General features: G+C 36.2%; 1 protein-coding gene across 1 annotated transcript in view; it reads right to left on the bottom strand.

Annotated features, from left to right (window-relative positions):
- Positions 1–1,705: 1,705 nt before the first annotated feature.
- The window catches only part of frem1l.L (FRAS1 related extracellular matrix 1 like L homeolog), a 100,548-nt gene continuing 86,894 nt past the window's right edge, over positions 1,706–15,359 (bottom strand). The window contains exons 30-35 of the mRNA XM_018258268.2: positions 14,433–14,582; positions 11,079–11,320; positions 8,407–8,568; positions 6,792–6,907; positions 4,420–4,505; positions 1,706–3,733 (exon numbers count right to left, since the gene is read on the bottom strand). Coding sequence (XP_018113757.1) covers positions 3,504–3,733; positions 4,420–4,505; positions 6,792–6,907; positions 8,407–8,568; positions 11,079–11,320; positions 14,433–14,582 — 986 coding nt within the window. The 3' untranslated portion in view covers positions 1,706–3,503. The remainder of the gene's footprint in view (positions 3,734–4,419; positions 4,506–6,791; positions 6,908–8,406; positions 8,569–11,078; positions 11,321–14,432; positions 14,583–15,359) is intronic.

The raw sequence follows: 15,359 nt of genomic DNA, 5'->3' as shown, positions 1-15,359 counted from the left end.
GCCTTTTCAATATGTGCTGCTTCAGCAGTGGGGTCATTTATGTCAGTTATCTACAGCTGCAACTACAGTAGTGATAAGTATACATAGAACAAACATAAGTTATGTTCTAAATCTTACATGGTAATGCTTGTTCCTTGGTGACTTTTAGCTAATTTCTTCACTTATTAAAGTGAAAACCTCTCCATATCTGATATGTATTATCAATAACTGACATTTTACAACCTGGCATGAGCAGTAGGAAAAGTGTGCAGCGCAGAGATTTGCACTTCCCACTGCAGTCATTGTAAAGGTAAAGCATACAGACATGAAGGCAGGCACAGTTTTCATCTACTCTTTATGTGCCTTTTGTAACTCAATTTTAAAATTGTCTCTCTTACATGAACACAGGTTAATATTATAATATCTATATTTAACCTGAATGAGCAGGAAAACGTGTCTTCACAATCAGAATACAATGTTTTAGACAAACTGAAATAGGTCAGTTTTGCAAAAATATCCAAATTGGACAACATGAGAAGAGCATAGGTTACATGGGTTCCCTTATTCTCAGTGGTGAGTTACTATATGCAAATAAAGTCTGTTAACAGTATAAGCTGATTAATAGATATTATCTAACAACTACCTCCATTTCAACAGTGCTATATTTTTTGTAGTGATAAAAGGGGAAATTGGATATGGCTGTTTCATTTAACATTTCATTTACATTTAAATTGTAAGCTCTTTTGGACAGGTCTCCCTTTAACTCTTATTGGTTACTTTGTATATAGTTCTGTCTGTTCAGTTTATAACTCAGCTCTAGCTATCTGCTCCTATTTTTTCCCCTACCCCCCTCTCCCAAGCTAAGCTTAACCATTACAGTGCTGAATCCATGCAAGAGTTTTAATAAGCGAGTTCTGCATGTGTAAGCCTGCATTCTTGATAGCATGAACTTTACAGCTCACATGCTCTCTGCCACCGGGCGAAAGCTGCTATTTGTTTTAGAAAAAAAGTGGTGGTGTTGGCAAACAGAGAGGATATATCCAGTACAAATAATGGGGTTCGGGTGCGGGACATGTACCCAACCTATATAGATGGTAGGAGAATGTAGGGTTTACATGTCCTTTCAATGATTCCCTTGCTGCAAGTGGAGGAGGACTAAAGAGCTCAAAATCACTCCCCATTTTAAAACCACTTGAAGCAAGAACACAGGGTCAGACTGGGCCAGCGGTACACCAGGAAAAAAAAACAGGTATGCCCCGGCCCTCGTGGACACTGCCGGACCAGACCCACTCTTTGCCTGAAACCATTGCTGTTTTGCAGATGAGGCAGGGGGCCCCTGAGGCAGCAGCCCATTGGGCCCGATCCCCCCAGTCTTACAATGGAAGAGCAAGGTGTGAAGCCTATTGAGTGTTGAATTAATGCAGCGCTGAACAATAGGGCTCTGGCTCTACATGCAAGTTAGGGTCAGATGGTTACTCCTCCCACCGCCTACCCCTCATGAATACAGCACTGCCAAATACAGGTAGCACTGTATTTATGGGGCAGACACAGGCCCCTGCAGCCATTCAGCTTGATTAATGAGCTCTATAGGCAAAAATAATATGGTACTGAGATTATAGATGTTATTTTATAAATGAAACCAGGTAATGCGCTCCCTTCCCTTGTAAGTCACATTACAATATTGTACTTTTAAAGTGCAAGTGACAAAAAAGAAAGAAAGAAAGAAAAGCTCAAAAATACATTTTAATTTATATTTTACAAGATTACACCAGGGGATAACCAATTATTGTTTAAATGCCTACAAAAATGCTTACTAGAATTTTCTCTTAAAATAAAATCTCATTCGAGAATACTTAACATTTGATATGGAATTTTGCCCACTACTCATGTCTTACTTTGCTACTTGGAGAATATATTAAGTCAGATAGATGAGATTAAGGTTGCTCTGTATTCTTGGTTAACATGACCTTTCAGAATGCACCAAGCATAAATCTGCATTGTCACCACTTTATGAAATCTGCATAGGAGCCCCAGATGAATACACAATGAAATGGCATTAGTTATGGCCTCTGTAAAATCCCTTACCAGCTAAAGATGAGATTTTCTGCTGAATCTTTGCAGATCACTTTAAACCTTTCTAATGAGAGTCTGCAGAAGAATCTAGGTAAATATATACTTCTTTTATAAAGGCAAATTAAGGCTGCTAGGTTGCTTTCCATCACATAATTCTTAATGGCTTGTCCATGTTTTACATGGAGAGATGTATTATGACTTGATTTACATTTTCAAGAAATATATTTAATTTAAAATGAGCATTTATAATCTGAAATCAGATGTGTTAAGAATTTTTGAGTTCAAGCTCTTTGTGTTCCAACACTTGGTTAATTCCCCATGTCGGCTTTTTACACTGGCATGTAATTCTAAGCATTCCTATATACTGTACATTACTGTTCTTAAATGATTGTAATATTATTGGTAAATATAATTGTAATTCAAATCTCAAATGAGCTCTCTTCCAGCCACAACTTCAACTCCGACAATCCCTTCCATGCTTCTTCACAAGTCTGTTCATCAGCTGGCTTCAGCTGTTTCAAGAGTCAGAAGCAGCAGTGCAGAAAATAGAAAGGAACAAAATTATACTGCTTTCAGTAGTGGTTATATTTACAAGTAACCTTAAAATCATTGAATGTTTAAAATTTCTGTACTTTGGTAAGTTGCTTAGAGTGACATTAACAACCCCTTTAATATCCTGCATGGGGGCAGGATATTAAATTACACAATAATCTTTTTAAAGAAGGTGTGTAAGTGGTGGTGCAAGAAGCAGATGGCAGCAAATGACACACAATTTAGGGGACCGGCTCTGAAGGCAACGCAATTGTCCATGGCAGGGAGGTAGTGTGCAAAAAATGTATACATTGTGCCCATTTTTTGCACTTTGCACACTAACTTGGAGGTCATATGTGACCCCTATTGTTTGGGACAAAGAAAACATTAAATTTAACATTTAAATTAATTTCACATCATTCAGCTCTAGACAAATTTTGTGTTTTCTGATCAGGGTTTAATTATTCTATTGGGTTTAAAGTGTTATAGTTATAGGTAGGGTACATGAACGCCCCACAGTTCCTTATGTTTCGCACAAACCGTTATTTATTCACTTTTTATAATTATAACGCATACAGTTTATTGTTTTTGAGGCTACGGAAATAACTGTACTCAATAACTGTGTCAAGAGGCAGCTGAGTATCTAAGATACACCCATTTAAAATTGAGACTGATTAAGTGCAGAATATAACTAAGCAGTTGGCAGAGATATGGATCATTTCAGACATCTCATTTTGATTTTTGTGGTGTAATCATAAAAATAGCATAAGATTTCTTTTTTTTCCTGGCACAGTCTTAACCTTTGGAACTAATGCATTAGATGCAAACGCAGTGCATTATAAAGATACTGCCCCTCAGCCATAAAACATAATGTATCCGTAAACCCTGTCTTTATTATTCTGAGAGGTTAAATGTAGCAATCATTTATTTCCCAATTTGGGCGAGGACAAATCACTCATGTTCAGAAGAGGAAGAGAACAGAGAGATCTCTCTTTGTGACCCGAATCACATCGTCTGGCTACCCATTCTTTCTTCTTTGAAACAAGGACACATTTTCCACTTGTTACTTCATGGCCTACTCGTTTTAAATAACTAAAGGTCAGTGGTCTTCCATTGCTCCACAGCCAGCCTTCTCCAGTTGACATCAATCCTATACAAAGAAAACAAAATATTGAAAAAAGCTCCAAGTCTGATACATATACAGGTATGGGACCTGTTCTCTAGAATGCTTGGAATCTGGGGTTTTCTGTTAATAGGTCTTTCTGTAATTTAGATCTTCATACCTTCTGTCTACTAAAAAATAATATAAACATTTGAACTAATCAAACCCAATAGGATTATTTTACTTTCAAGAAGGTTTAACTATATTTAAGTTGGGATCAAGTACAAAAAGCACTGTTTTATTATTACAGGGAAAATGGAAATCATTTTTAAAAATTAGAATTATTTGCTTAAATTGGAGTCTTTGAGAGATGGCTTTCTCGTAATTCAGAGCTTTCTTGATAACGGGTTTCAGGATAATGGATCCTATATATATATATATATATATATATATATATATATATATATATATATATATATATATTACGCAATCTAAGTGGGGACAATTTTGGCTGCAACTTGCACCTTATTTATAAAATATGCAACCACATCAGACTCAAATACATTATCCTACAATTGAATGGTGGGATAAACCCTACATTGTGTATAAAAACATGGCTAATTGCATCCAAAAATTCACTGTAAACACTACATTTGTGTTTCTAAATGGGCATAATCAGCAGGTAACTTTTTATCTTGGAAATGTTTATATCATACTGTATATGGCTCTCTTACCAATCCAAAATGGCCTCTTTTCGGCAAATTTCCAAAGCCATTTCATTTCTGCCTCTGAGTGCACACTTGTTAAGTGACTGTATAATCTGAAAGGTTAAAAATATATAATTTACTTTCTTTTATAACCAGGCAGACTACAGTCCTGTCAGTATACACATACAGTACATATGAAGTGGGGGAGGGTGGACACCAGAAGAGAATACTTGATGTGTGCCAATATCTAAAATACCTGCAGGGACCTACAACAAGTTTAATTAAATATGAAGAACATTGAACATATATTACATATAAAGATAATAAGTAGGGATTTTCTGTAGCAACAGTGTTGGATATTTCAGAATATCAAGCTGAATCTAAAATTATATGCTTAAGAAATTGACTGCTAATGTCAAAACTATAGCTCCAGTGGAAATGGTACTGCCCCATGACTAGGGTTGCCACCTTTTTTAAAATGTATTACCGGCTGCTGGGGGCGGGGTCACAAAGGGGCGGGCCATGAGATCAAAAGAGGCGGGCCGCGCCACCGTCGCTAGAAGAAGTAAAAGATAAGGTAAGTTCCAGGGGATTGGGGGCGATTGGGGGCAGGCCGAGGGCTCCTTTTAATGGTATTACAAATTCACCGGCAGCTACATTGCCGGTAAATTTGTAATGCTTGGCCTTGGCAGGTATTTTACCGGCTAGGCTGGTAAAATACCGGCCAGGTGGTAACCCTACCCATGACTGATGCAAAATATGAATGGCATGTCTGACAAGCACATGATTGAGGGCAGGTTTTTCAGCCAACTACAGAACAGAAGAAAAAATAATCAGCAATGTCACCCAATTTAGATGGGTACCAATGTGGCAAATATTAGTATTCAGTATTTTCTTATTTGTGTATTTAGCTACAGGAGTACAACCCCCAGCATAATTGAAACCTTGTTTGTATGTTGCAGAATATAATTTTGAACCTGTTTCAAATGTGATTTTACAGAGGAAGTATATTTTAACCAGTTTAAGAAATAAATACATTTGTTCTGATATTGAAGTACAATGTGGTTAAACGTTGACAGTGACAGTATATACTTGAAGCATTAAGGGGCTATTTATCAAAAATTGAGTTTCGAATCTATAATGCTTTTTCCACAATTCAACAAAAACATGGCGAAAAACCCAAACACCAATATACTTCAATATTCTTCAGAACATCCAATAGTCAGTATTTATTCAAGAGGTGATGGAGACATTCATACACTAAGACTATTTGCAACTGTTTTTTATTTTTGGTGTTTTTTTTTTAAATATTTAGCATTTTGTTCATCAGCATTTCATTGTGGAATTTAGCAGTTATTTGGTTACTTGGGTTTAAATTACCATACCAACCAGCCAGTGGTTTGAAGGAGAGACTGTGGGATAAATAGGGGAAGGCTGGAATAGAGAGATTAGTAATAAAAAAGCAACAATAACAATAAAAATGTAACTTCACATAGCAGTATTTTTTGGCTACTGGGGTCAGTGACCCCTATCTGACAGCTGCAAACAGGCAGGAGAAGAAGAAGACTAATAGTTTAACAACTATAAAAAATCAAGACCAGTTGAAAAATTGTCCGTAATACAATATTCTATAACATACTAAAAGTTAATTTAAAGGTGAGCTCAGCAAGTAAAAGCTGGCAAGCTTCAATAGAAGTCGATAGGCAATGTCTCTATCTAATTTATTTATTTACCCAGTTCATTAAAATGTGTTTTTTAGCCTCATTAATATTAACAGAACAATGTGATTCTCGCTGCCGTGCAACTTTTTTTCTGAGAAAAAACACGAGCAGGAATATCGTTTCTCTAAATCATAAATAAGCCTGCGTTTGAGAAAAAGTGGCATGACAATTGATAAATAGACCCCTAAGTAAGTCCTGATACAGGTTTAAAGGTGAAGATTTAAGCTTCATTTAGAAACTTTTAAAAGGTCATCGTGGGTTTAGATTTCTCAAAATTGTTTCTGCTTACTTTTCATGCATTTTTTAATAAATCAGCCAATAAATTGTGTTTCAAAGTCGTTGAATGGATCAAAGCAACTACATTTACAACCTCCAATATGTATGAAATTAAATTCATACAGGTGGAATGCCCTGCAGTCAGTTAACTGTTGCTTCAATCTGTACTATCTACTAACATTAAAATAAATGGAAGAAAAGCCCATTGTCCTAACAGTATTTGGAACCATAACCTTTTTCTCACCTGACAGATAACCACATCACTCTGAATTACTGGTAACTTTAGTTATATTTTTAGGAACTGTACACTCATGTAACCTGAATGAAGAATAGGTCTCACTGCAAAAGATTGACATATTTAAAACAATTATCCAGTCATTTCTGCCTGAAGTATTTCCATACGTTTGTGCACAGATCCTTTCTGCATGTTCCCAAGTTGTATTTTGCAAGGAATTCAGATAATAGCAGTGCTTGTCATGAAGTGTCCAACCCACTGGGCATTTTTCTGAATTTTTATCCTATGGCAGAAACAGAAAAAAGTTTGTTTAAAAAGTGTTGTAATTTTCTTATAGTAGAACATAAAATTGGGTTGTTGAGTGATTAAAGGAGAACCAAACCCTTTATATTAAAATCCCCTACCCCCTACCCTACTTCCCCCCAGCCTAGGTGTTACCCTTGGTAAATGCCCCTAACTCTTTACTTACCCCCCTTGCAGATTCAGCGCATCGGACTTTACAGGCGCAATCTTCTTCTCTTCGGTGATCGAGGGGTAAGTAAAGAGTTAGGGGGGTAACACCTAGGCTGGGGGGTGGAGCAGGGAGTGGGTCTATGTAGGGAAGTGGGGTAGGGGATTTTAATATAAAGGGTATGGTTCTCCTTTAAGGACAGGTGGGTAATTAGTTTACTGAGGAGAAATGTGATTATTACATGAAAGAGTAAAAGGCAGTTTAAGGTCTTTACTTTGTTTTTTTTTAACATGTTAGGGAGATCATTTAATAATGCCATAGCAAAGATATTAGAAATATTAAGAAAAGGTTTGTAAAGGGTGTTTGTGTTGGATGTCTTTTTTGCCAAAATTGATGCTACTATAAATGCTCTTGGTATTTTCATATGAGTTTGACTTGAACAAACCGAGGAAAATAAGAAATTCCACATTCACTTATGTAAATATGCTGTGATGTGTTTCCACACTCATTGAGCCATTCTTCCATGGCTCATGTCTATTTCCATTCATATAAGCTTAATATTTGGACTTTACAAAAGGTAAACCTTGCAAATATGTGAATGAAGGACAGCTCATGTTTCTTTTCATTTCTTTACAAATGAAGTTGACTGAAATACTGAACAGATTTCCTCTGGGGAAAATGTACTTGAGAGAAACAGAAAGATTGCTGTTGCCTTGATGACATTATGGCCTCCCTTTCTGCACAATGTTTAAATACAGATGTTTTCCAATATGAGAATCAACATACTGACATAATAGTTTAAACATCACACAGGTATTTAAAACCTTAGTGTTAAAAGCATAGCGAAAGCAGCCCAGAGAATGTGATGTGAATTACCAAAAAAAGATTATGGGATTTTACAGTGGTCACATCTTCACAAAAACTTCAATGCTAATGAGCTATGGTATCCTTGGGCAAGTGTATAAGCCCAAAACACAAGGTTTACCATTTCTAACCCTGTTATTTGAAAAGGTTTAGTTCTCCTTTAAATATACTTTTCTAATAATATGCTCCTTTAATATGACCTTATACTTGGTCATTTACGACCTTCGGTTCTAAAAGCCCACCCCTTAGTACTTATGTAGAGAGCACTTTTACCCGGGTCTGGCAGTCCTCTCCAGCTGAAGCACCGCACCAGCCACCACTCTCTAACATTTCCCCACTGTAGCCTCCATCCACCACCATGCCCTAATTGGCATGCCTGAATAACGAGCAAATTTGGGGGGTGGGATGGAGAGCACCTAGGTGCCACCCCCCCATGTTGCCATATCACTGTCACCAGAATAAGTTACCTGCTTTGTTTCATTTGCTGGTAAATGGTGTTTACTGTAGGCTGAATCTCTTTGAGGAAGATCTTGTCTTCTTGCCAAGGGCACAGTTGGGGCACCTGAAATCTGCACTGAAGTTCTTCTGTTGTTCTGCACTGGACTTTTTGCAGAACTAATTCCATGATACTGCAGTAAGCATATACAAACCACTTAATTAGTTGTGTATGCACCTGTACATAAAAACTCACTTATCTGGATAATAAGGGGCAGATTTATCAAGGGCCGAATTGAAAATTCAAATTCGAATTTTCTAGTTTTTTTGGTGAAAACTGTCAAATTCAACTAGGGAGTTATTCAAATTAGATTAGAATTTTTCAAATAATTCTAATTCGATTTTTGAGATTCATCATATTCTGGCTATTTAAGAACTCAAATTTGACTATTCGCCACCTAAAACCTGCCAAATTGCTGTATAAGTCAATAGGAGACATCCAGGTATCAATTTGGAGTTGTTTGCAGCCTTCCTGACATTAAAGTTTTTTAAATTTGAATCAAATTCGATTTGAATTTGATTCAAGTTTTCGGGTCATGGGAGTTTATGGGAGTTTTTAAAAACTCACTGAATTCGAAATTCGACCTTTGATAAATGTGCCTCCCACGTTTAGATATAAGACACTTAGGGGCATATTTATCAAGGGTTGAATTTCAAATTGAAAAAACGGCGAAATTCAAATTAAAAAAGACCAACTGAAATTAAGTTTAACAATGAAAAATTTCTGTTGGCCACCTCGCCTCATTTCCTCTCAGCCACTATTACATTTGTGGGAAAAAATGCTATGACTTGCACCCAAATGTTCACTTTGCACACTGCACTTGGGCTAATAAATGAGCCCTTATACATAGAAGAAGTATGAAGAAGTATGCAAAAGGTTTTATATAATGACTGAAATTATCATAGTTGCAAACTTTAAGGGGCATATTTTTAAAGGGTCGAATTTCGAATTGAAAAAACTCAGAAATTTGAATTAAAAAAGACTAACTGAAATTAAGTCGAAGGTTTTTTTTGGGTCGAACAGGTCAGTTTTCAATCGAATAGGTCCGTATTCCATCGAATTCGAAATGTTCAAATCAAAGGAATAGTGCAAAATCATCAATAGACACTTAGGGGTCGAGGGTCGAATTGCGAAGTAATGGGATTTTTTCTGAACTCCCATAACTTTGAAATTTGAATTAAAAAAGACCAACCGAAATGTATTAAAAAAAATCTAAGTTTTTTCCTGCAGGCGAATAGGCTGTATTCAATCGTTTGAATTGAAGTAAGATCGAATTGGATTGAATTTGATTCAGTATTTTAAAAAAAAAAAAAACTTAGAACGTTTCGAACTAAAAATCGGTCGACTATTTGACCATTCGATAGTCGAAATACAGTCTCTTTAAGAAAAAACTTCAACCACCTACTTCGCCACCTAAAACCTACCGAGCACCAATGTTAGCCTATGTGGACCTTCTCCATAAGCTTTCTAGGCAATTTCTGATCAAAGGAAAATCGTTCGATCGATGGATTAAAATCCTTTGAATCGTATAAGAAATATATAAAAAATACATGAAAATTATACACTTGGAGGAGGCCGAAACGTAAGTCTCGTATGCAACAATAAAACTTTTTACATTTTCAATAAGACCTGAGAGTGCGGATCTTACTTGCTGGATACAAATCATAATTACTGATACTGCACCCAGGCAAGCTATACTTTTTTTCGAGAGTGCTGGCTTTCTCGTGGACTATATAAACATATATATATATCTAGTCCTCAAAAAAGGAGCACTCACAGGGCCCACATTAAATATTTTTCTATTTATAAGACCTGTGAGTGCTCCTTTTTTGAGGACTACATTGATAATACGTTTAAGGATTGCACCCAGGCATTTACTTGACTCATTTTTTCGTGAGTGCCGGCATTCTACAAGTATATATATATATATATATATAAATATATCTTGTAAATTATATCCTTATAAACGGTGAGTTCTTATGTCATCAGTTATAAACGTTGAGTTCTGATGTCATTTCTGTCACATGACTCACTGGAACTTGTGTATTATAATAAATAAAGTACCCCCAGTTGCAAAATATGAGGATATTAGAAGTTACATGACCTGTATGAAAGGCCTTTGGCCTCGTGTTTTTATATGGTCAACAAAACTCATATATAGCCTTATAATTTACAAGATGGAGTACTTTATTCACTATATATATATATATATATATATATATATATATATATATATATATAGTGAAAATATTAATTCTTGTTTTAAAATACACACTGAGGAAAGCAGGGGCTGGCAACTCTAATCTAAGAAAAAAAAAACCCTTACTGAATTGCTCTTTACCACCCCCCCCCTCAATAAGCGCCTTAATCTCATCAGAGAATCTGTCTCATCTTCATCACAGAGTTCTAATTAAATAGCCACAAAGGCCCAAGCACTCTTTAGCAGTAATGTCAACTGCTAGCTCAATTTATTTTAACCACTTAGGAAACCTCGATCAGAGTAATTAGATAATTAAATTTGTGCAATAATCCATATACGTTTTTCATTTGCTGGGAAGAGAACTATCAATTACATATGAGTTATACCTTCTCAGCTATTGCCAGAATTATTAATGTGTTTTTCTGAAAGTAACATTTACATACGAGCACGCTGCTTTCAAAGGGCTGCAGCTGTTGTCCTGCATGCTGGGAAGGCAGATCAGCATCAACGATAGCTCCTGCCTGCAGAAGAGGACGTCTATAAGGCTCTCTTTCTATGTTGGCAAGTAATACATGGCTGCTTGCTGCAATTCGTTCATTTCTAGACAACTGCCTATTAGAAAGGCCGGTATTTTCGGAATTCCACGTAACGCCACTGGATTTTGAATCTTGCAGACTGCATTGACCTGATAACAAAGAGAAAAAAAAAACTTTCTTGCCATTCTGAGCCAACATTATACATAATAATTTAATTTTCTGACGTTTTGGATCTTTTAATTGCAGAGTATTAGTATATTCCTTACCAAAAACTGATTTGATTTTAGTTTTTCAGTGTTGTATATAAAAGTAAAATGATTGCATATCTTTATTGGTATGATCATTGGGACTAAATGCATAATTCCATGGAGATTAGAAAGTGTACAGGTAATTCTTGATGGCGGGACCTTTATGAAATGTTGTCATATTTACTATTTATTATTATTATTATTACTATTATTTCATTTTTGTGTAGCTTAGCTCTAATTCCTTCTCAATAATATTTCCAAATAATAATATACCATTTGGCACCAGTCATGATGTAATTAAAATAATGAATCAGGTTTTTAGTTTTTAGACTGAGGATAGTGCCATGCTGTCCAAGTCTATTTTATAATGCAGTGTTCTGCCACTTACAGGAGATACATGGAGCAAAAATGAAGACAGAAGATTGGGAAGAAGATGAATGAGGAGGGAATAGGCATCAAAAGAGGGGGCAGTTTGGGAAGATCTAAGAAAAATACGGGGAACCAGTGCGACTGACACATGCAATCTCATCCATAAATTCCTTGTTCTCTCTCACATCCCAAGATCCTCTCAGAACATCCAGGGCTTTAAAGGAAAACTATACCCCCAAAATGAATACTTAAGCAACAGATAGTTTATATCAAATTGAATGACATATTAAGGAATCTTACCAAACTGGAATATATATTTACATAAATATTGCCCTTTTACATCTCTTGCCTTGAACCACCATTTCGTGACTCTATCTGTGCTGCCTCAGAGATCACCTGACCAGAAATACTACAACTCTAACTGTAACAGGAAGAAGTGAGGAAGCAAAAGGCAGAACTCTGTCTGTTAATTGGCTCATGTGACCTTACATGTGGTTTGTATGTGTGCACAGTGAATCTTACGATCTCAGGGGGTGGCCCTTATTTTTTAAAATGGCAATTTTCTATTTATGATTACCCAATGGCACATACTACTAAAAAAGTATATTATTATGATAATGGTTCATTTACATGAAGCAGGGTTTTACACATGAGCTGTTTTATTCAGTATCTTTTAATAGAGACCTACATTGTTTGGGGGGTATAGTTTTCCTTTAAAAGATCTCTTCAAATCCACCTTTTTCAAGAATATAACCACAGCCCTCAGCAACTTGATCACCCACCTAACCTTCTTAACTCACATACACACTAACTACTGTTTTTCACTTATGCACTTACCATCCTAACCAACAGTTACTCTGCAACCACACTAGTCACCCATACTGTAGCTCTTATTTACTTTCCCTTTTAGATTTTTATCCCCCTTTTTTGTAAAGCACTGTTGAGGTAACGCACTTTATAAATAAAAAGTTCTCTAAGTATAAATAAATAAGGAAAAATTGGATGTAATAACAATATTGGTAGAATTAACATTATAGAATAAATATTATGATACACTAAAACTCTAATCATTCTATTTCAGATTTCTTTATTTGTTGTGCCTTTCCTTTCATGTCTTGTCTACTATTATTGCAGGTGAACAAAACCCTATAGGCAAAATGCAGAGTTATTCACAGTAAGCCAGCAAATTGTGCATAAAACCACAGGGTGTCACTCTTGACTAAAAATTCAATCAATCCAACTTTTTACCATGAAACTGAAAATCACCAGTGCTGAATTTGGGCTGAATGTTTCTTGTTGCAGCAGGTTAGTTTATTCCTTAAAACCCCAGCACAACACGCAAAACCTATATAGGATATGTTTCCCTATATACAATGTACTCTTGGTATCATTCAGTAAATATGCAAAAAATATGGTTGAAACAAATATATTGCAGTTGAAGTTCATTTCTACAGAAACTTCTAAAGCTGTAGTCGAGTTTTATGAAGTTAGTTTCACCAGAAAACTCGAATTCCGAGATTTATTATACCCCGAAGCTGCTAAAAGTCCGAATCCGGACATACTCCAGCTAAAACCTGTTAAATTCATGTAAAAGTAAATGGCAGAGGTCTCTTTAACCATTTGAATATGTTTCTTGCGTTCATGATTTTTGGGGTTTTATGCTGGTTTGTGCTCGAAAACTTGATCAAATCAATGTATTCAAGGTTTTTTTATCTCATGTCACCAGTTGATAAATCATGTATCTTTTTCTGGTTTACAACTTAAAGCAAAGGGGGTTTAACATAAGTTTTTTTTCTAGGGTCAGGTGGTTATTGTTAGCAGAGAGTTGATCTGAACTGCATGTGCAGCTTCTCTGTAAGTGAGGACACACACCAACTTCTGTTTTACAACAGTTATGTGTTAGAACAGTGATCCCCAACCAGTAGCTCGTGAGCAACATGTTGCTCACCAACCCCTTGGATGTTGCTCTCAGTGGCCTCAGAGCAATGCTTATTTTTGAATTCCAGGCTTGGAGGAAAGTTTTATTTGTATAAAATCCATGTGTATTGCCAAACAGAGCCTCCTGTAGGCTTCCAGACCACATAGGGGCTACCACTAGTCAATCACAGTCCTAATTTTAAACCAGCCAGGAACAATTGTCATGCTTGTGTTGCTCCACAACTCTTTTTACATCTGAATGTTGCTCACAGGTTAAAAATGTTGGGGACCCCTGTGTTAGAAAATGGTTGACACCAAATCCTACAACATATAGCTTCACCTTGAGACCCCTAGTGGAGGGCAACTTTTAACATTCTCCCATATATATTCTCAACACTCAAAGCATGCTGGGAGTAACACACCAGCCACACCAGGGGACCAAATATTAAGCAATACTACTCTAAAGAAAAGAACATATAAAAAAAGAGAAAGTCACATATATCGTACTACATTAATTTATTGTTATTGTTTCTGTCCACAAGTACTAAATTGCCTTATAGCATAGAAAAAGGAATTCAATGCAAACAGCAAAGGTATTCCAGTTTACTAGAAAAGTATTCATGTTGTATTAGTTAAAGATTTTTCCCAGTTGTATTGTATTTAAAAATACCAAATACATCATTAAACAATGTAGTAAGTAGGATTTTCCTTAAATATGGAAGCTTACCAGCTCTTAGATCGATGATCTCTATTGTTGCCTCGTGGATTTTTCCAAGTACAGCATTCTTTGGTGTTTTCAAGACAATTTTTAGGACTTCGTGGTTTTCTTCCAAGCCATCATTTTTTATGTGTATATTCCACTGTTTTGTAGAAACTCCTAAATATGTTAAAGACACAATGAAAACAATTTATAACCACAGGCCTTAAAAAGAAGACTTAGGGCTTTATGTCTAAAACTGGTAAAATCAATGCATTATACTACGTATCTGAAATATTCCTTTTTTGTATCTTTATTTTTTAGTAAGTAAATGTACTTGGTATATGTGTTTTTTAATGAAATAAGTAGATTCAGTGTTACACGTAATGAATTGGCTTTTAAAGCCACAACATTTAATTGAAAGCTGACCCTATGTGAGTTCCAAGCAAGTGATTTACTGGATTTTTTTTCCCTGGAATTCATTGAGATGAATAAATTAGCCACATATGGGCAACTGGATTATAAATAACTGATCAGCAGTTAGGTGTAACCAAGGAAGAAATAACACAGACAAGTGCAGGTTATATATCACAGCCTGCAATGATTGATACATGTATTTCTACATACATTAAAGGAGAATTCAACCCCTTCAGCGCTAAAATCCATCCCCCCCTCCCATGTTGCCACCCTCCCTCCTCCCCCGACCTACCTCCCCCCTGGCAAATACCCCTAACTTGTTACTGACCCCTCCGTGCAGTTCCTCTCCGATTTCAGAAACTTCGTGACTTTCGGGCGCATGCGCAGTAGATCCTTACTGGTAAATCCCTCTACTGCGCATGCGCCACCAAATGCCGGCAAATACAGGAAGAAGAGCGCACAGGCGAACATGGCTGCTGTGAACTCAATGGGAGAAGAACTGCACGGAGGGGTCAGTAACAAGTTAAGGACATTTGGGGA

Source organism: Xenopus laevis, chromosome 4L (assembly GCF_017654675.1).
Source record: "Xenopus laevis strain J_2021 chromosome 4L, Xenopus_laevis_v10.1, whole genome shotgun sequence".
NCBI classification, from domain to species: domain Eukaryota; kingdom Metazoa; phylum Chordata; class Amphibia; order Anura; family Pipidae; genus Xenopus; species Xenopus laevis.
Note: the sequence above shows the minus strand (reverse complement) of the source record. Positions and strands in the feature narration are given on the sequence as shown.